This window comes from Symphalangus syndactylus, chromosome 17 (genome assembly GCF_028878055.3).
Source record: "Symphalangus syndactylus isolate Jambi chromosome 17, NHGRI_mSymSyn1-v2.1_pri, whole genome shotgun sequence".
Classification (NCBI taxonomy): domain Eukaryota; kingdom Metazoa; phylum Chordata; class Mammalia; order Primates; family Hylobatidae; genus Symphalangus; species Symphalangus syndactylus.
In genome coordinates, this window is record NC_072439.2 from 16,740,272 (window position 1) to 16,755,646 (window position 15,375).

At 52.5% G+C, this 15,375-nt stretch overlaps 1 protein-coding gene across 1 annotated transcript in view; it reads left to right on the forward strand.

Moving 5' to 3' along the window:
• CKM (creatine kinase, M-type) overlaps positions 1-15,375 on the forward strand; it is a 28,546-nt gene that overhangs the window by 7,118 nt on the left and 6,053 nt on the right. The window contains exons 2-4 of the mRNA XM_055249536.2: positions 6,329-6,539; positions 8,098-8,252; positions 10,460-10,592. Of these exons, the coding sequence (XP_055105511.1) occupies positions 6,347-6,539; positions 8,098-8,252; positions 10,460-10,592 (481 nt within the window). The 5' untranslated portion in view covers positions 6,329-6,346. The remainder of the gene's footprint in view (positions 1-6,328; positions 6,540-8,097; positions 8,253-10,459; positions 10,593-15,375) is intronic.

Here is a 15,375-nt window from a genome sequence, read left to right on the forward strand (position 1 = left end):
TAGCTGGGATTACAGGCCTGCACCACAACCCGGGCTAATTTTGTATTTTTAGTAGAGACGAGGTTTCTCCATGTTGATCAGGCTGGTCTTGAACTCCCAACCTCAGGTGATCTGCCCACCTCGGCCTCCCAAAGTGCTGGGATTACAGGCGTGAGCCACCACACCCGGCCATGAAATGTTTTGATACAGGCATGCAACTTGTAATAATCACATCGTGGAGAATGGGGTATCCATCTTCTCAAGCATTTATCCTTTATATTACAAACAATCCAATTATACTCCTTTAGTTATTTTAATTAATTTTTGTGTGTGTGAGACAGGGTCTCACTCTCTTGCCTAGGATGGAGTGCAGCAGTGGCTCCATCACAGCTCACTGCAGCCTCGACCGCCTGGGTTCAAGCAATCCTCCTGCCTCAGCCTCCTGAGTAGCTGGAACCACAGGTGCACTCCACTACGCCCAGATAATTTTTGTAGTTTTTTTAATTTTTTGAGGAGATGGGGTTTAGCTATGTTGCTGAGGCTGGTCTCTAACTCCTGGGCTCAAGGAATCCTTCCTCCTTGGCCTCCCAAAGTGCTGAGATTACAGGTGTGAGCCACTGCACCTGGCCTATTACCCTTCTCAGGCTCTGGTATCCATCCTTCTGCTCTGTCTCCCTGAGTTCAATTGTTTTGTTTTTTTTTTTAAGACACAGTCTCGCTCTGTCACCAAGGCTGGAGTGCAGCAGCGCGATCACAGCTCACTGCAGCCTCACCTTCCCAGTCTCAAGTGATCCTCCCATCTTGGCCTCCTGAGTAGCTGAGACTACAGGTGTGTCCCACCATGCCCAGCTAATTTTTGTATTTTTAGTAGAGACAGGGTTTCACCATGTTGGCCAGGATGGTCTCGAACTCCTGAGCTCAAGCAATCCTCCTGCCTCAGCCTCCTTGTTTTGATTTTTAGATCCCACAAATAACTTGTGATGTTTGTCTTTCTATACCTGGTTCATTTAACATTTTCTTTTTCTTTCTTTTTTTTTTTTTTTTTTTGAGACTGAGTCTTGCTCTATCACTCAGGCTGGAGTGCAGTGGTGCCATCTCAGCTCACTGCAACCTCCACCTCCTAGGTTCGAGCAATTCTCATGCCTCAGCCTCCTGACTAGCTGGGATTACAGACGTGTGCCACCATGCCAGGCTAATTTTTGTACTTTTAGTAGAGATGGGGTTTCACCATGTTGGCCAGGCTGGTCTTGAACTCCTGGCCTCAAGTGATCCGCCCGCCTCCGCCTCCCAAAGTGCTGGGATTACGGGCCTGAGCCACTGTGCCCGGCCCATCTAACATTTTCACTGTCAAACACAATGGGATTAAAACTCCTCCCACAGCCCCTAGGGCACCATGGGTCTGCTCCTGTCCCCCCTCCAACCTCATCTTCTTCCTCCCACTCTCTCCTTGGCCCCATCTGCTCCAGCCCCCTGGCCTCCTTCCTGTCTGTCCTCAGATGTGCCCAGCCATTCTCACCTCAGCGCCTTTGCACCTGCTGTTCCCCCCAGATCCGCACATGGCTGGCTCCTTGTTCTCCTTCAGGTCTCTGCTCAGATGTCATCTTCCCCAAGAGGCCTGCCTCGACCTCCCCTGCTGCTGTGGCGTCCCCTCATCTGTGCCCCTCTTGCACTATCACCTCCAGGACGGCGGGGGTTTTGTGTTTTGTTGTAGCCTCAGGAAGTGCTTGATAGATCATTGTTTCGAGACCACCAGTTCCATTTAGTTTTCTGGGCCTCAGTTTCCGTAACCGTGAAGGAGACCCTTGCCAATCTGAGCTTGCTGGGAAAGGGCTGGGCCCCATGTAAATATTTCTAAAGCACCCCTCTCCCCTCCCCGCTCAGATCAGGAGTCTAGGGGAGAGGCAGAGAGGCTCCCTTTCTCTAAGCCAATCCTCACCCGCCTAAGAAGATATGAGAGAGACCCAGGAGACCCTGGGAGAGGGAGGAACCCAGAGGGAAGGGACATTCTTTTCTTCGTCGCAATCCTGGGAGCTCCCTGGAGGAGGAGACCCGATCAGCCTGCAATCTTGGCGCGTCCCGAGAGGAGAAAGCGGCTTCCTCTATACTATACCCTCCTCCATAGAACCCCCTTCTCAGTCCTGGAAGTCCTTGGTGACAGCCGAGGCGCCGAGAGCGCTTGCTCTGCCCAGATCTGCGCGAGTGTGGCGCCCGCGCTCTGAACGGCGTCGCTGCCCAGCCCCCTTCCCCGGGAGGTGGGAGCGGCCACCCCGGGCCCCGTGGCTGCCCTTGTAAGGAGGCGAGGCCCGAGGACACCCGAGACGCCCGGTTATAATTAACCAGGACACGTGGCGAACCCCCCTCCAACACCTGCCCCCTAACCCCCCATACCCAGCGCCTCGGGTCTCGGCCTTTACGGGGGAGGAGACAGCAAAGCGCCCTCTAAAAATAACTCCTTTCCCGGCGGCCGAGACCCTCCCTGTCCCCCGCACAGCGGAAATCTCCCAGTGGCACCGAGGGGGCGAGGGTTAAGTCGGGGGGAGGGTGACCACCACCTCCCACCCTTGCCCTGAGTTTGAATCTCTCCAACTCAGCCAGCCTCAGTTTCCCCTCCACTCAGTCCCTAGGAGGAAGGGGCGCCCAAGCGCGGGTTTCTGGGGTTAGACTGCCCTCCATTGCAATTGGTCCTTCTCCCGACCTCTGCTTCCTCCTGCTCACAGGGTACCTGCTCCTTCTGGAGCCACACCTTGGTTCCCCGAGGTGCCGCTGAGACTGGGGTAGGGGGGAGGGCCCAGGGGGCACAGGAGGAGCTGAGGGCCACAGGAGGGGCTGGTGGCTGAAGGAGACTCAGGGGCCAGGGGACGGTGGCTTCTACGTGCTTGGGACGTTCCCAGCCACCGTCCCATGTTCCCGGCGGGGGGCCAGCTGTCCCCACCGCCAGCCCGACTCAGCACTTGGTCAGGGTATCAGCTTGGTGGTGGGGCTTGAGCCCAGCCCCTGGGGCGACTCAGCCCATACAAGGCCATGGGGCTGGGCGCAAGGCATGCCTGGGTTCAGGGTGGGCATGGTGCCCAGGGGAGGTGAGAGGCTCAGCTGCCCTCCAGAACTCCTCCCTGGGGACAGCCCCTCCCAGCCAACAGCACAGCCTAGGTCCCCCTATATAAGGCCACGGCTGCAGGCCCTTCCTTTGGGTCAGTGTCACCTCCAGGATACAGACAGCCCCCCTTCAGCTCAGCCCAGCCAGGTACTGCATGGGGCGGGAATCTGGGTGGGGGCCAGAGTAGGGGATTTCTGTGGGTGCTAGAGGCTGTCTTGGCTTGGGAAAGGGCCTGTGTGTCACCCCTTGCCCCACCAACATCCTCCTATACAAAGGCAGGTCGGTGCATGGGAAAGTTGACCCTTGTGTGTCTAGGAGTCCCCTTCATCCGTGAGGCCGCCTGAACCCCCCACTGGGACCTGTGATTTCTGCGGCACAAGTCTTGGGTTATGGGGAGGGATCCCAGAGATGAAAGGGGTCCTGACAGCTGCCAACTGTTACCCCCTGCAAGGGGCTGTTGAGCCAGGCCTGTGTTCATTACAGTTTGTCGCCAACACTGGCGCCACAAGCCGTAGGAGGTGTGTCTGTCGCCTAGCAGAGTCTGCAAGAGCAGGTGTCGCAGGCTTCTTTGCGTTTGCTACCGTATGGGTCCCTGTGACCTTGTATCTGACTTGGTAGCGGACACATGAGTGCCTCTATCTTGGGCGTGTCCTTGAGCTTGGAAGTGTGACTGTATGACTCAGTTTACAGTGTGATCTGGGGAGTCTGCGGTGGTGGGGGTGTGTGGCTCTGGGGCTTTCTGCTTATGTCTCTTGTGGGGGGGGGGTCACCCATCTTGCCTCAGTGCCCTCTCCTGGGGTGTCCCTGGCAGGGATTGGGGGGGCATCCTCTGAAGGGAGGGGGTCTGGGCTGCCATCCCGGGATGTCCTTGAGCCCCGAGGCCTGGACCCATGTCCTCCCAGCCACCCTGGCCCACCTGTCTTGGGCCTGCTGACTTGGTGCAAGCCAAGCCCTGGAATGTGGGGGTGGGGCGGGGCAGCAGCTGGGGGTGGGGTGGCAGCCAGTTGCCAGATTCTAAAAATAACCACCCTGGACAGCAGCGCCCAAGGTCTTTGGCGGGTCCCTATTCCTCTTCCCTGGCTTCAACTCACCGTGGTCCCAATTTCCCTCCCACAATCCCACCCGCTTCCCATCCCCCTTTCCCACCACTGCTGGAGGTCCCTTCTCCTTTCTGGGTCCCTTCTCCTTTCTGGGTCCAGTGAATAAAATAATAATAACAATAGGACCGGGCACAGTGGCTCACACGCATAATCCCAGCATTTTGGGAGGCCGATGCTGGAGGATCACTTGAGGCCGGGAGTCCCAGACCAGCCTGGGCAACATAGTGAGACCCCATCTCTACAAAAAAGTAGTAATAACAATAATAGCAGACACCAGGGTTCCAGGCTCCAACTCTATGCCAGGGCCTGTGCTCAGCCAACCTCATGGCCAAACTCAGAGGATCCTGGCAATCCTATGGGGCAGGCTCAGTTCACAGGAGACAGAGGTCCAGAGAGGCCTAGTGACTGGCCTGGGGTCACACAGCAGGGAAATGGCATAGGTGGGATTTGAACCTGCTTCTGATAACCCAGAGGCTGAGCTTTTCTTCCCTGCTGAGCCCTGTGGGAGAATTGTCAGCAGACAGAGGTGGGGGCAGCCACCCGGCCCTCCCCCGACCCAGCCCTTTGTCTTTGCATTGATAATCCAAGAACGTGCTCACATGCTGACTCCCAGCAGCACCCTCACCTCCACCTTCTCACCAGCTCCTCACACGAACCTTTAAAATAACAACAACAGGCCAGGTGCCGTGACTCACGCCTGTAATCTCAGCACTTTGGGAGGCAGAGGTGGGTGGATCACTTGAGGTCAGGAGTTCAAGGCCAGCCTGGCCAACATGGCGAAACCCCATCTCTACTAAAAATACCAAAAAAAAATAAAAAAATAATAAAAAAAAATAGCCAGGTGTGGCACACGCCTGTAGTTGCAGCTACTCAGGAGGCTGAAGCAGGATAATTGCTTGAACCTGGGAGGTGGAGGTTGCAGTGAACTGAGATTGGGCCACTGCACTCTAGCCTGGGCGACAGAGCGAGACTGTGTCTCAAACATAATAATAATTAATAATAATAATAGCAGCTAAGTGAAATAATGCTTATTGTGTACCAGACACTGTTGCAAGAGCTACACCTGCATTCACACATTTAATTCTTTCAACACTCCCATGCAGCGAGTGCTGTTAGCATCATCTTTCTAGATGAGTAAACTGAGGCACAGAGAGGTTAAGCAACTTGCCCCCGGCCACACAGCTGGTTGTAGGTAGCAGAGCTGGGAATCAAACCCTGGGCCGATTCCAGAACCCACACTCTTACCCACACATAATATTTTTCCAGCCTCTGCGTGGGGCCTGTTTTCCACCTGGGGAAATTGAGTTTCCAGCAAGAATGACTAGTCCAAGTTCACCCAGCTGGGATATGGCAGAGCCGGGCCCTTGATCTAAGACTCCGGATGCCTTCCTGCTGAGACGCAGGGGCTGAGAGAGAGGATTTCTCTTGCTCCAAGTCACACAGCCTGCCTGACCCCAACACCTCACCCGGTTCTCTTGCTGCTGTCTGCAAGACGCGAGCTAGGCGGGGCACGGTGGCTCACGCCTGTAATCCCAGCACTTTGGGAGGCCGAGGCGGGTGGATCACTTGAGGCCAGGAGTTTGAGACCAGCCTGGCCAACCAATAGAGAGGGTGAAACCCCATCTGTACTAAAAATACAAAAAAATTAGCCGGGCATGGTGGTGTGCGCTTGTAATCCCAGCTATTTGGGAGGCTGAGACAGGAGAATCGCTTGAACCTGGGAGGTGGAGGTTGCAGTGAGCCGAGATCTCGCCACTGCACTCCAACCTGGGTAACAGAGTGAGACTCCATCTCAAAAAAGAGAAGAAAAGGCCGGGTGCAGTGGCTCATGCCTGTAATCCCAGCACTTTGGGAGGCCGAGGCGGGCAGATCACAAGGTCAGGAGATCGAGACCATCCTGGCTAACATGGTGAAACCCTGTCTCTACTAAAAATACAAAAAATGAGCCAGGCGTGGTGGTGGACGCCTGTGGTCCCAGCTACTTGGGAGGCTGAGGCGGGAGAATGGTGTGAACCCAAGAGGTGGAGCTTGCAGTGAGCTGAGATCGCACCACCGCACTCCAGCCTGGGTGACAGAGCGAAACTCCGTCTCAAAAAAAAAGAAGAAAAAAGATGCGAGCTAATCTTCAGTCTTCCCCTCCTGCCCTGCCCATCAGGTCTCCGACACCGCCACCATGCCGTTTGGTAACACCCACAACAAGTTCAAGCTGAATTACAAGCCTGAGGAGGAGTACCCCGACCTCAGCAAACATAACAACCACATGGCCAAGGTACTGACGCTTGAACTCTACAAGAAGCTGCGGGACAAGGAGACCCCATCTGGCTTCACCTTAGATGATGTCATCCAGACAGGAGTGGACAACCCAGGTGAGCCTCCCCGGTGGAGCACTGAAGGGGCTACATGGGGGGTCTGGAGGCTGCTGGCCATGCTCCAATCCCACCTCCCCTGAAGGCGGAGGGGAGCCTCAGTTTTCTCATCTGTAAAACGGGGCTGTTGTGAGAATCAATGCATTAATATATATAAAGGCTTGGGACAGTGCAAGGTACGCAGCAAACCATGCAATAAACATGCACGAGAATAATGTGAGATCCCCGAGGAGGTCAGTTCATCTCTCAAACCTCAGTCTCCTCATCTGAAAAATGGGCGCCTATGTTGTGAAAACACAAGTCAATGGCTGTGCAGTGCTTAGAGTGGCGCCTGGCACCAAGTGAGTGCTCAAGCTCTGACAGGGGGGTCAGGTACAGTGGCTCATGCCTGTAATCCCAGCACTTTGGGAGGCCCAGGTGGGAGGATCACTTGAGACCAGGAGTTTGAGACCAGCCTGGGCAACATAGCAAGACCCTGTCTCTACAAAGAATACAAAAAAATTAGCCAAGTGTGGTGATGAGGGCCTGTGGTCCAAACTACTCAGGAGGCTGCGGTGGGAGGATCGCTTGAACCTGGGAGGTGCAGGTTGCAGTGAGCCGAGATCGCGCCACTGTACTCCAGCCACAGAGTGAGACCCTGTCTCAAAAAAAAAAAAAAAAGAGTCTGACAGGGGATGTTGTTAATGTTATGGTTGTTTCTCAAAGGACACTGCAAGGCGAAGAGAGCTGGGAGTGGAGAGGAGGCTCTAGTGCCCCTCACGTCCAGCTCACTGTGTGATGCCGGGGAGAGGCCCCTCTCTCCTGGCCCCTGTTTTTCCACTGGGAAATAAGAGGGTCTTTCAAGTCTCTTACCCTCTTGACCGCCTGTGGCAGGTGGTAGCCTGAGATCCTAACATTTCAGGCTAAGATGTCATGACTTTGGGTGCTAATGTTTCCGAGATGCTGATGTTTTTAGCACCATGTACCCTCTGAAGCTCCCCCTTCTCCTTTGACCCCACCCCCAGCATTCTTTCTTCTCTCCTACCTTGACCCCCTCCCAGCCCAGCCACCTTGACCTCTCCCAGCCTTCCCTCCTAGTTCCCACCAGTCCTCAGTCCTCTCTCTCTCTCTCTTTTTTTTTTTTTTTTTGGAGACAGAGTCTTGCTCTGTCACCCAGGCTGGAGTGCAGTGATGTCATCTTGGCTGACTGCAACCTCCATCCCCTTGGTTCAAGCAATTCTCATGCCTCAGCCTCCCGAGCAGCTGGGATTACAGGTGTGTGCCCCACACCCAGCTAATTTTTGTATTTTTAGTAGAGATGGGGTTTTACCCTGTTGGCCAGTCTGGTCTCGAACTCCTGGCCCCAAGTGAGCCTCCCGCCTCACCCTCCCAAAGTGCTGGGATTGCAGGCGTGAGCCACCGCACCCAACCCTTATTATTCTCAATTCCCACCCAGAGGTATTGAATGTACCCGTCCCCACCCCGACACACACATGTCCACACAGTCTCCACTGAGCCCACGAGCCCAGGCCCTGTTTGCTGGGGACAAGCAGCTCTGACTTCACCCCTACCCCTCCAGGTCACCCCTTCATCATGACTGTGGGCTGCGTGGCTGGTGATGAGGAGTCCTATGAAGTTTTCAAGGAACTCTTCGACCCCATCATCTCGGATCGCCACGGGGGCTACAAACCCACTGACAAGCACAAGACTGACCTCAACCATGAAAACCTCAAGGTCCATGTCTGCGCAGGAGGGGAGGGCTGAGGGGTGAGGAGGAGAGAGATCACAGGAGAGATGGGGGGGGAGAGAGAGAAATACAGAGACAGAGAGAGACACAGAGGTGTGGAGAAGCAGAGAGATGGAAAGAGAGAGGGACACTGGGAGGCTGAGGTGAGTGTATCACTTGAGGTCAGGAGTTCAAGACCAGCCTGGCCAACATGGCAAAACTCCGTCTTTAAAAAAAAAAAAAAAAAAGGGGGCCGGGCACGGTGGCTCATGCCTGTAATCCCAGCACTTTGGGAGGTCAAGGCGGGCAGATCACCTTAGATTGAGAGTTCGAGACCAGCCTGACCAACATGGAGAAATCCCGTCTCTACTAAAAATACAGAATTAGCTGGGTGTGGTGGCGCATGCCTGTAATCCCAGCTACGTGGGAGGCTGAGGCAGAAGAATTGCTTGAATCTGGGAGGCAGGGGTTGCGGTGAGCAGAGATTGTGCCATTGCACTCCAGCCTGGGCAATAAGGGCGAAACTCGGTCTCAAAAAACAACAACAACAACAACGACAACAAAAATAAATTAGCTGGGCATGGTGGCATGTGCCTGTAATGCCAGCTACTCAGGAGGTGGAGGCAGGAAAATCTCTTGAACCCAGGAGACGGAGGCTGCAGTGAGCTGAGATCGTGCCACTGCACTCCAGCCTGGGTGACAGAACAAGATTCTATCTCAGAAAAAAAAAGGAAAGAGAGAGGGACAGAGAGACACAGAGACAGCCAAGGAGACACAGAAACAAAGGAGAGGGAGAGGGAGAAGAAAGGCACAAAAGCATGTAGAAAAGGAAGAGGCATAGCCGAGCGCAGTGGCTCACGCCTGTAATCCCAACACTTTGGGAGGCTGAGGTGGGCGGATCACGAGGTCAGGAGTTCGAGGCTAGCCTGACCAACACGGTGAACCCCAGTCTCTACTAAAAATACAAAAATTAGCTGGGCATGCTAGTGTGCACCTATAATCCTAGCAACTCAGCCTGGGTGACACAGCAAGACTCTGTCTAAAAAAAAAAAAAAAAAAAGGGAGAGGCAGAAACACAGAGAGAGACAGAAGGGAGCATCAGAGAAGGCAGGAGAGACAGGGAGAGAGAGAGACACATGCAGTTGCAGTCACAGACAGACAAGGAGAGTGGGAGAAAGGGAGACAGGAAGAGAAACAGAAATGGGCAGAAAGGCTGGGTGCAGTGGCTATACCTGTAATCCCAGCACTTAGGGAGGCTGAGGCGTGAGGATCACTTGAGGCCAGGAGAGTTCACGACCAGCCTGGGCAACATAGCAAGAACCCGTCTCTACCAAAAAAAAAAAAAGCCTAAAAATTTAGCTAGGCATGGTGGCTCACGCCTGTAATCCCACCACGTTGGGAGGCTGAGGCAGGAGGGACTGCTTGAGCCCAGGAGTTTGAGACCAGCCTGGGCAACATAGTGACACCCTGTCTCTATTTTTTTTTTTTCCTGAGGCAGAATCTCACTCTGTCGCCCAGGCTGGAGTGCAGTGGCTCGATCTCAGCTCACAGAAACCCCTGATCCCCAGGTTCAAGTGATTCTCGTGCCTTAGCCTCCTGAGTAGCTGGGATTATAGGCACACACCACCACGCCCAGATAATTTTTGTATTTTTAGTAGAAATGGGGTTTCACCATGTTGGCCAAGCTGGTTTCGAACTCCTGACCTCAGGTGATTGGCTCACCTCGGCTTCCCAAAGTGTTGGGATTACAGGTGTAGCCACTGCGCCCAGCCCCTCTCTATTTATAAAAAATTTATTTTAAGTTAGCCGAACATGGTGGCACATACCTGTTAGTCCCAGCTACTTGGGAGGCTGAGGCAGGGGAATTGCTTGAGCCCAGGAGTTTGAGGTTGCAGTGAGCTATGATGGCACCACTGCACTCCAGCCTGGGCGACAGAGAGACCCTGTCTCGAAAAAAAAAAAAAAAAGGAAAAGAAATATACAAAGTTGGGGAGAGAGAGGTATAAAGAAAAACAGAGATAGGAGATGGGAGAGAGAGAAGGGAGAGACAGAGCCCAGGTATGGGTGGCGAAGAGAGGCTCCACTCACCCAATCGATGAGGACGCAGAGGGCAAAGGAAGCAACAGGGAGACTGAGGGGAGCATCTGGGGGAGACCTGGGCTTGCTGGAGGGGGTGGAGGATCTGACTGGTCCTGATCTCCCACCCGCTCTCCAGGGTGGAGAGGACCTGGACCCCAACTACGTGCTCAGCAGCCGCGTCCGCACTGGCCGCAGCATCAAGGGCTACACGCTGCCCCCGCACTGCTCCCGCGGCGAGCGCCGGGCGGTGGAGAAGCTCTCAGTGGAAGGTGAGCACCCCTACCCCGTCCACTGCTGGGGTCACCCAGCCCCGGCTCTGTTCCTCCATGGGCAGGTCCTCGGGTCTCTTTGGGCCCCTGTTTTCCAAAGTAGGGGAAGAGCTTGGTAAATCGTGGGGGCTTGGGAAGTGGTGCTGGCTGTCAGCATTACCTGCTGTGTTGGAGATCCAGGGATGCTGTACAGACTCGACGGCCCCTGAGAAGACCTACGCAGACACCTGGCTGCCCCCAGAGTCCTGCCATCCGTTCATCCAGCACACATTTCCAGGGGTTCTTGCCCTGTGTGGGGAGATGGGGGGTCCCTCACTGTTCTCACAGTGTTCAGCTGGTGGGGAGACAAGAGGAAATACAGAAACCCACAGATGAACAAGATAATTCAAAAGTGCCATGAAGCCAAGACATGGGTGTGGTAGAGAATGACCGAGGGGAGCCGCCTCACAAAGGAGGAGTTGAGGCCGGGCACAGTGGCTCCCACAGCAGTATGGGAGGCCTAGGAGGGAGGATCGCTTGAGCCCAGGAGTTCAAGACCAGACTGGACAATATAGCAAGACCCCGTCTCTACAAAAAATACAAAAATGAGCCAGGAGTGGTGGCACACACCTGTCATCCCAGCTACTCAGGAGACTGAGGTGGGAGGATCACTTGAGCCCGGGAGGTTGAGGCTGCAGTGAATCGTGATTGTGCCACTGCACTCCAGCCAGGGTGACAGAGCAAGAACCTGCCTCAAAAACAAATAAAAAGAGGCCAGGCACAGTGGTTCACACCTGTAATCCCAGCACTTTGGGAGGCCAAGGCAGGTAGATCACCTGAGGTCAGGAGTTCGAGACCACCCTGGCCAACATGGTGAAACCTCATCTTTACTAAAAATACAAAATTTATCCAGGTATGGTGGCATGTGCCTATAATCCCAGCTATTTGGGAGGCTGAGGCAGGAGAATCACTTGAACCCAGGAGGCGGAGGTTGCAGTGAGCCGAGATCAAGCCACTGCACTCCAGCCTGTGTGACAGAGTGAAACTCCGTCTCAAAAAAAGAAAGAAAGAAAGAAAGAAAGAAAGAAAGAAAGAAAGAAAGAAAGAAAGAACTTACTTCAAGACAAGAAGTCAATAATAAATGTTGTAAAATAATAGGAAGTGCTGGTTTTGAGTACTTATTACCTTTGTTTTAAATATAATGTATTTAGGCTGGGCACGGGGTGGCTCACGCCTATAATTCCAGCACTTCGGGAGTCTCAGGTGGAAGGATTGCTTGAGTCCAGGAGTTTGAGACCAGAATGGGCAACATGATGAAACCCCATCTCCAAAAAATACAAAAACTAGCCGGGTGTGGTGGTGTGCACCTGTGGTCCCAGCTACTTGGGAGGCTGAGGTGGGAGGATTGCTTGAGCCTGGAAGGTCAAGGCTGCAGCGAGCTGAGATCACACCACTGTACTCTAGCTTGGGTGACAGAAGGAGACTTGTCTCAAAAATAAATAAAAATAAAAAATTTTGGCCGGGCGCAGTGGCTCACGCTTGTAATCCCAGCACTTTGGGAGGCCGAAGCGGGCGGATCATGAGGTCAGGAGATTGAGACCACGATGAAACCCCGTCTCTACTAAAAATACAAAAAAAAAAAAAATTAGCCGGGCGTGGTGGCGGGCGCCTGTAGTCCCAGATACTCGGAGAGGCTGAGACAGGAGAATGGCGTGAACCCGGGAGGCGGAGCTTGCAGTGAGCCGAGATTGCGCCACTGCACTCCAGCCTGGGCGACAGAGCGAGACTCCATCTCAAAAAAAAAAAAAAAAAAAAAAAAAAAAAATTAAAAATAATTTATTTAAATATAAAGTTTGCATATTTAATCTTAACTATGTATAACATGGTATGTGATATGTAGCATAGTATATAGTATATTACAGGCATATCTCAGAGATATTGTGGGTTTGGCTCCAGACCACCGCAGTGAAGCAATTAGCACAATAAAGCGAGCCATGCAAATTGGTTTCCCAGTGCATATAAAAGTTACATTTGGCCAGGCGAGGTGGCTCACACCTGTAATCCCAGCATTTTGGGAAGCTGAGGCAGGTGGATCATTTGAGGTCAAGAGTTCGAAACCAGCCTGGCCAACATGGTAAAACCCCATCTCTACTAAAACTACAAAAATCAGCTGGGTCTGGTGGCGCACACCTGTAATCCCAGCTACTTGGGAGGCTGAGGCAGGAGAATCGCTTGAACCTGGGAGGCAGAGGTTGCAGTGAGCTGAGGTCACGCCACTGCACTCCAGCCTGGGGGACAGAGTGCGACTCCATCTCAAAAAAAAAAAGTTAGGTTTATCCTATACTGTAGTCTGTTAAGTGCACAATAGCATTATGTCTAGAAAAAAAAATTACATACCTTAATTTTAAAATCCTGCTAAAAATGCTGTGATCATTTAAGGACGCAGCAAGTCGGAATCTTTTTGTTGTATAGGGTCTTGCCTTGATGTTGATGGGCTGCTGACTGATCAGGGCGGTTGTTGTTCAAGGCTGAGATGGCTGCTGCAATTCCTTCCTTCCTTCCTTCCTTCCTTCCTTCCTTCCTTCCTTCCTTCCTTCCCTTCCTTCCCTCCCTCCCCTTCCCTTTTCTTTTCCTTCCTTCCTTCCTTCCTTCCTTCCTTCCTTCCTTCCTTCCTTCCTTCCTTTTCTTCCTCCCTTCCTTCCCTTCCTTCCCTCCCTCCCTTCCCTTCTCTTTTCTTTTCCTTCCTTCCTTCCTTCCTTCCTTCCTTCCTTCCTTCCTTCCTCCCTCCCTCCCTCCCTTCCTTCCTCCCTCCCTCCCCCCCTTCCTTCTCTTTCTCTCTCTCTCTCTCTTTTCGAGATAGGGTCTTGTTCTGTTGCCCAGCTGGAATGCAGTGGTGCAATCATGACTTACCATAACCTCCAACTCCTGGGCTTAAGTGATCCTCCCATGTTGGTCTCCCAAAGTGCTGGCATTACAGGCATGAGCCACAGTGCCTGGCCAGCAGTAATAGTTCGAAAAGAATCTCTTTTCTGAGATGGAGCCCCACTCTTGTCGCCCAGCTGGAGTGCAGTGGTGCAATCTTGGCTTACTGTCACCTCCGCCTCCTGGTTCAAGCAATTCTTGTGTCTCAGTCACCCAAGTAGCTGAGACCACCAGCGTGCGCCACCATGCCTAGCTAATTTTTGTATTTTTAGTAGAGTCGGGGTTTCGCCATCTTGGCCAGGCTGGTCTCAAACTCCTGATCTCAGCTGATCTGCCTGCCTCAGCCTCCCAAACCACTAGGATTATAGGCATGAGCCACTGCACCTGGCCTATGAAGCTTTTGATTTAAAGTGAAAAATGTTGACTCTTCCTTTCACCTGAACACCTCGAGGCCATTGTAGGGTTATTAACTGAATTGGCCTGATTTCAAAATCATGTGTCTCAGGGAATATGGAGGCTCAAGGAGATGGGGAGAGATGAGGGAACGGCTGGTCAGTGGTGCAGTCAGAGCACACACATTTATCCATTAAGTTCACCCTTTTATATGGGCAAGGTTGGTGGCACCCCCCCAAAATTAAAACAGTAACATCAGAGATCACTGATCACAGATCGCCATGACAGATATAATAATAATGAGAAAGTCTGCAGTACTGTGAGAATTACCCACATGTGACACAGAGACACGAAGTGGCACATGCTGTAGGAATAATGGCTCCAATAGACCTGCTGGACAAGGGGTTGCCACAAACCTCCAATTTGTAAAAAACACAGTTTATCTACAAAATGCAATAAAATGAGGTATGTCGTATATTATATGAATATGTATAAGATGTATAAATATTATAGATTTATTGTACATATGCACAAATATAAATTCATTATACACATATTTTTATATATATGAATATACAAATAAACACACAATTTTTTTTTTTTTAAGACAGAATCTCACTCTGTCACCCAGGCTGGAGTGCAGTGGTGAAATCTCAGCTCACTGCAACCTCCACCTCTTGGGTTCAAGTGATTCTCGTGCCTCAGCCTCCTGAGTAGCTGGGATTACAGGCATGTGCCACCATGGCCAACTAATTTTTGTATTTTTAGTGGAGACGGGGTTTCACCATGTTGGCCAGGCTGGTGTCGAAATCCTGACCTCAAGTGATCCGCCTGCCTTAGCCTCCCAAAGTGCTGGGATTATAGGCATGAGCCACTGCGCCTGGCCTACAATTTTTTTTTTTTTTTTTTTTTTTAAAGATGGGGGTCTTGGGCCAGGCGCCCAAGTGGAGAAACCCTTTTTCTACTAAAAATACAAAATTAGCCGGGCGTGGTGGTACATGCCTGTAATCCCAGGTACTCGAGAGGCTGAGGCAAGAAATTCGCTTGAACCCGGGAGACGGAGGCGGCAGTGAGCCAAGATCACGCCATTGCGCTCTAGCCTGGGCAACAAGAGTGAAACTCCATCTCATAAAAAAAAAAAAAAAAAAAAAGATGGGGGTCTTGCTATGTTACCCAGGCTGGACTCGAACTCCTGGGCTTAAGTGATCCTCCTGCCTCAGCCTCCCTGTATCTACGACTACAGGCTCATGCCAGTGCACCTGGCTACCATTCTACTTTATAATAATTTTTACTAATGGCCTCTCAAAGTCCTGAGATTTCAGCCATCTGTCTTGCCAGCCATTAGGAGCAGCCACCAGCACACTGTGGCCTGCAGGTGGATTGGATGTGAGGGTCCCTCGGGCGAAGGGATGGGTCTGTTTTCTAGATTGAGCACATGGGGTGGCCATTCCTGGGGGCCTGGACAGATGGCAGAAACAGATTTTGGGGA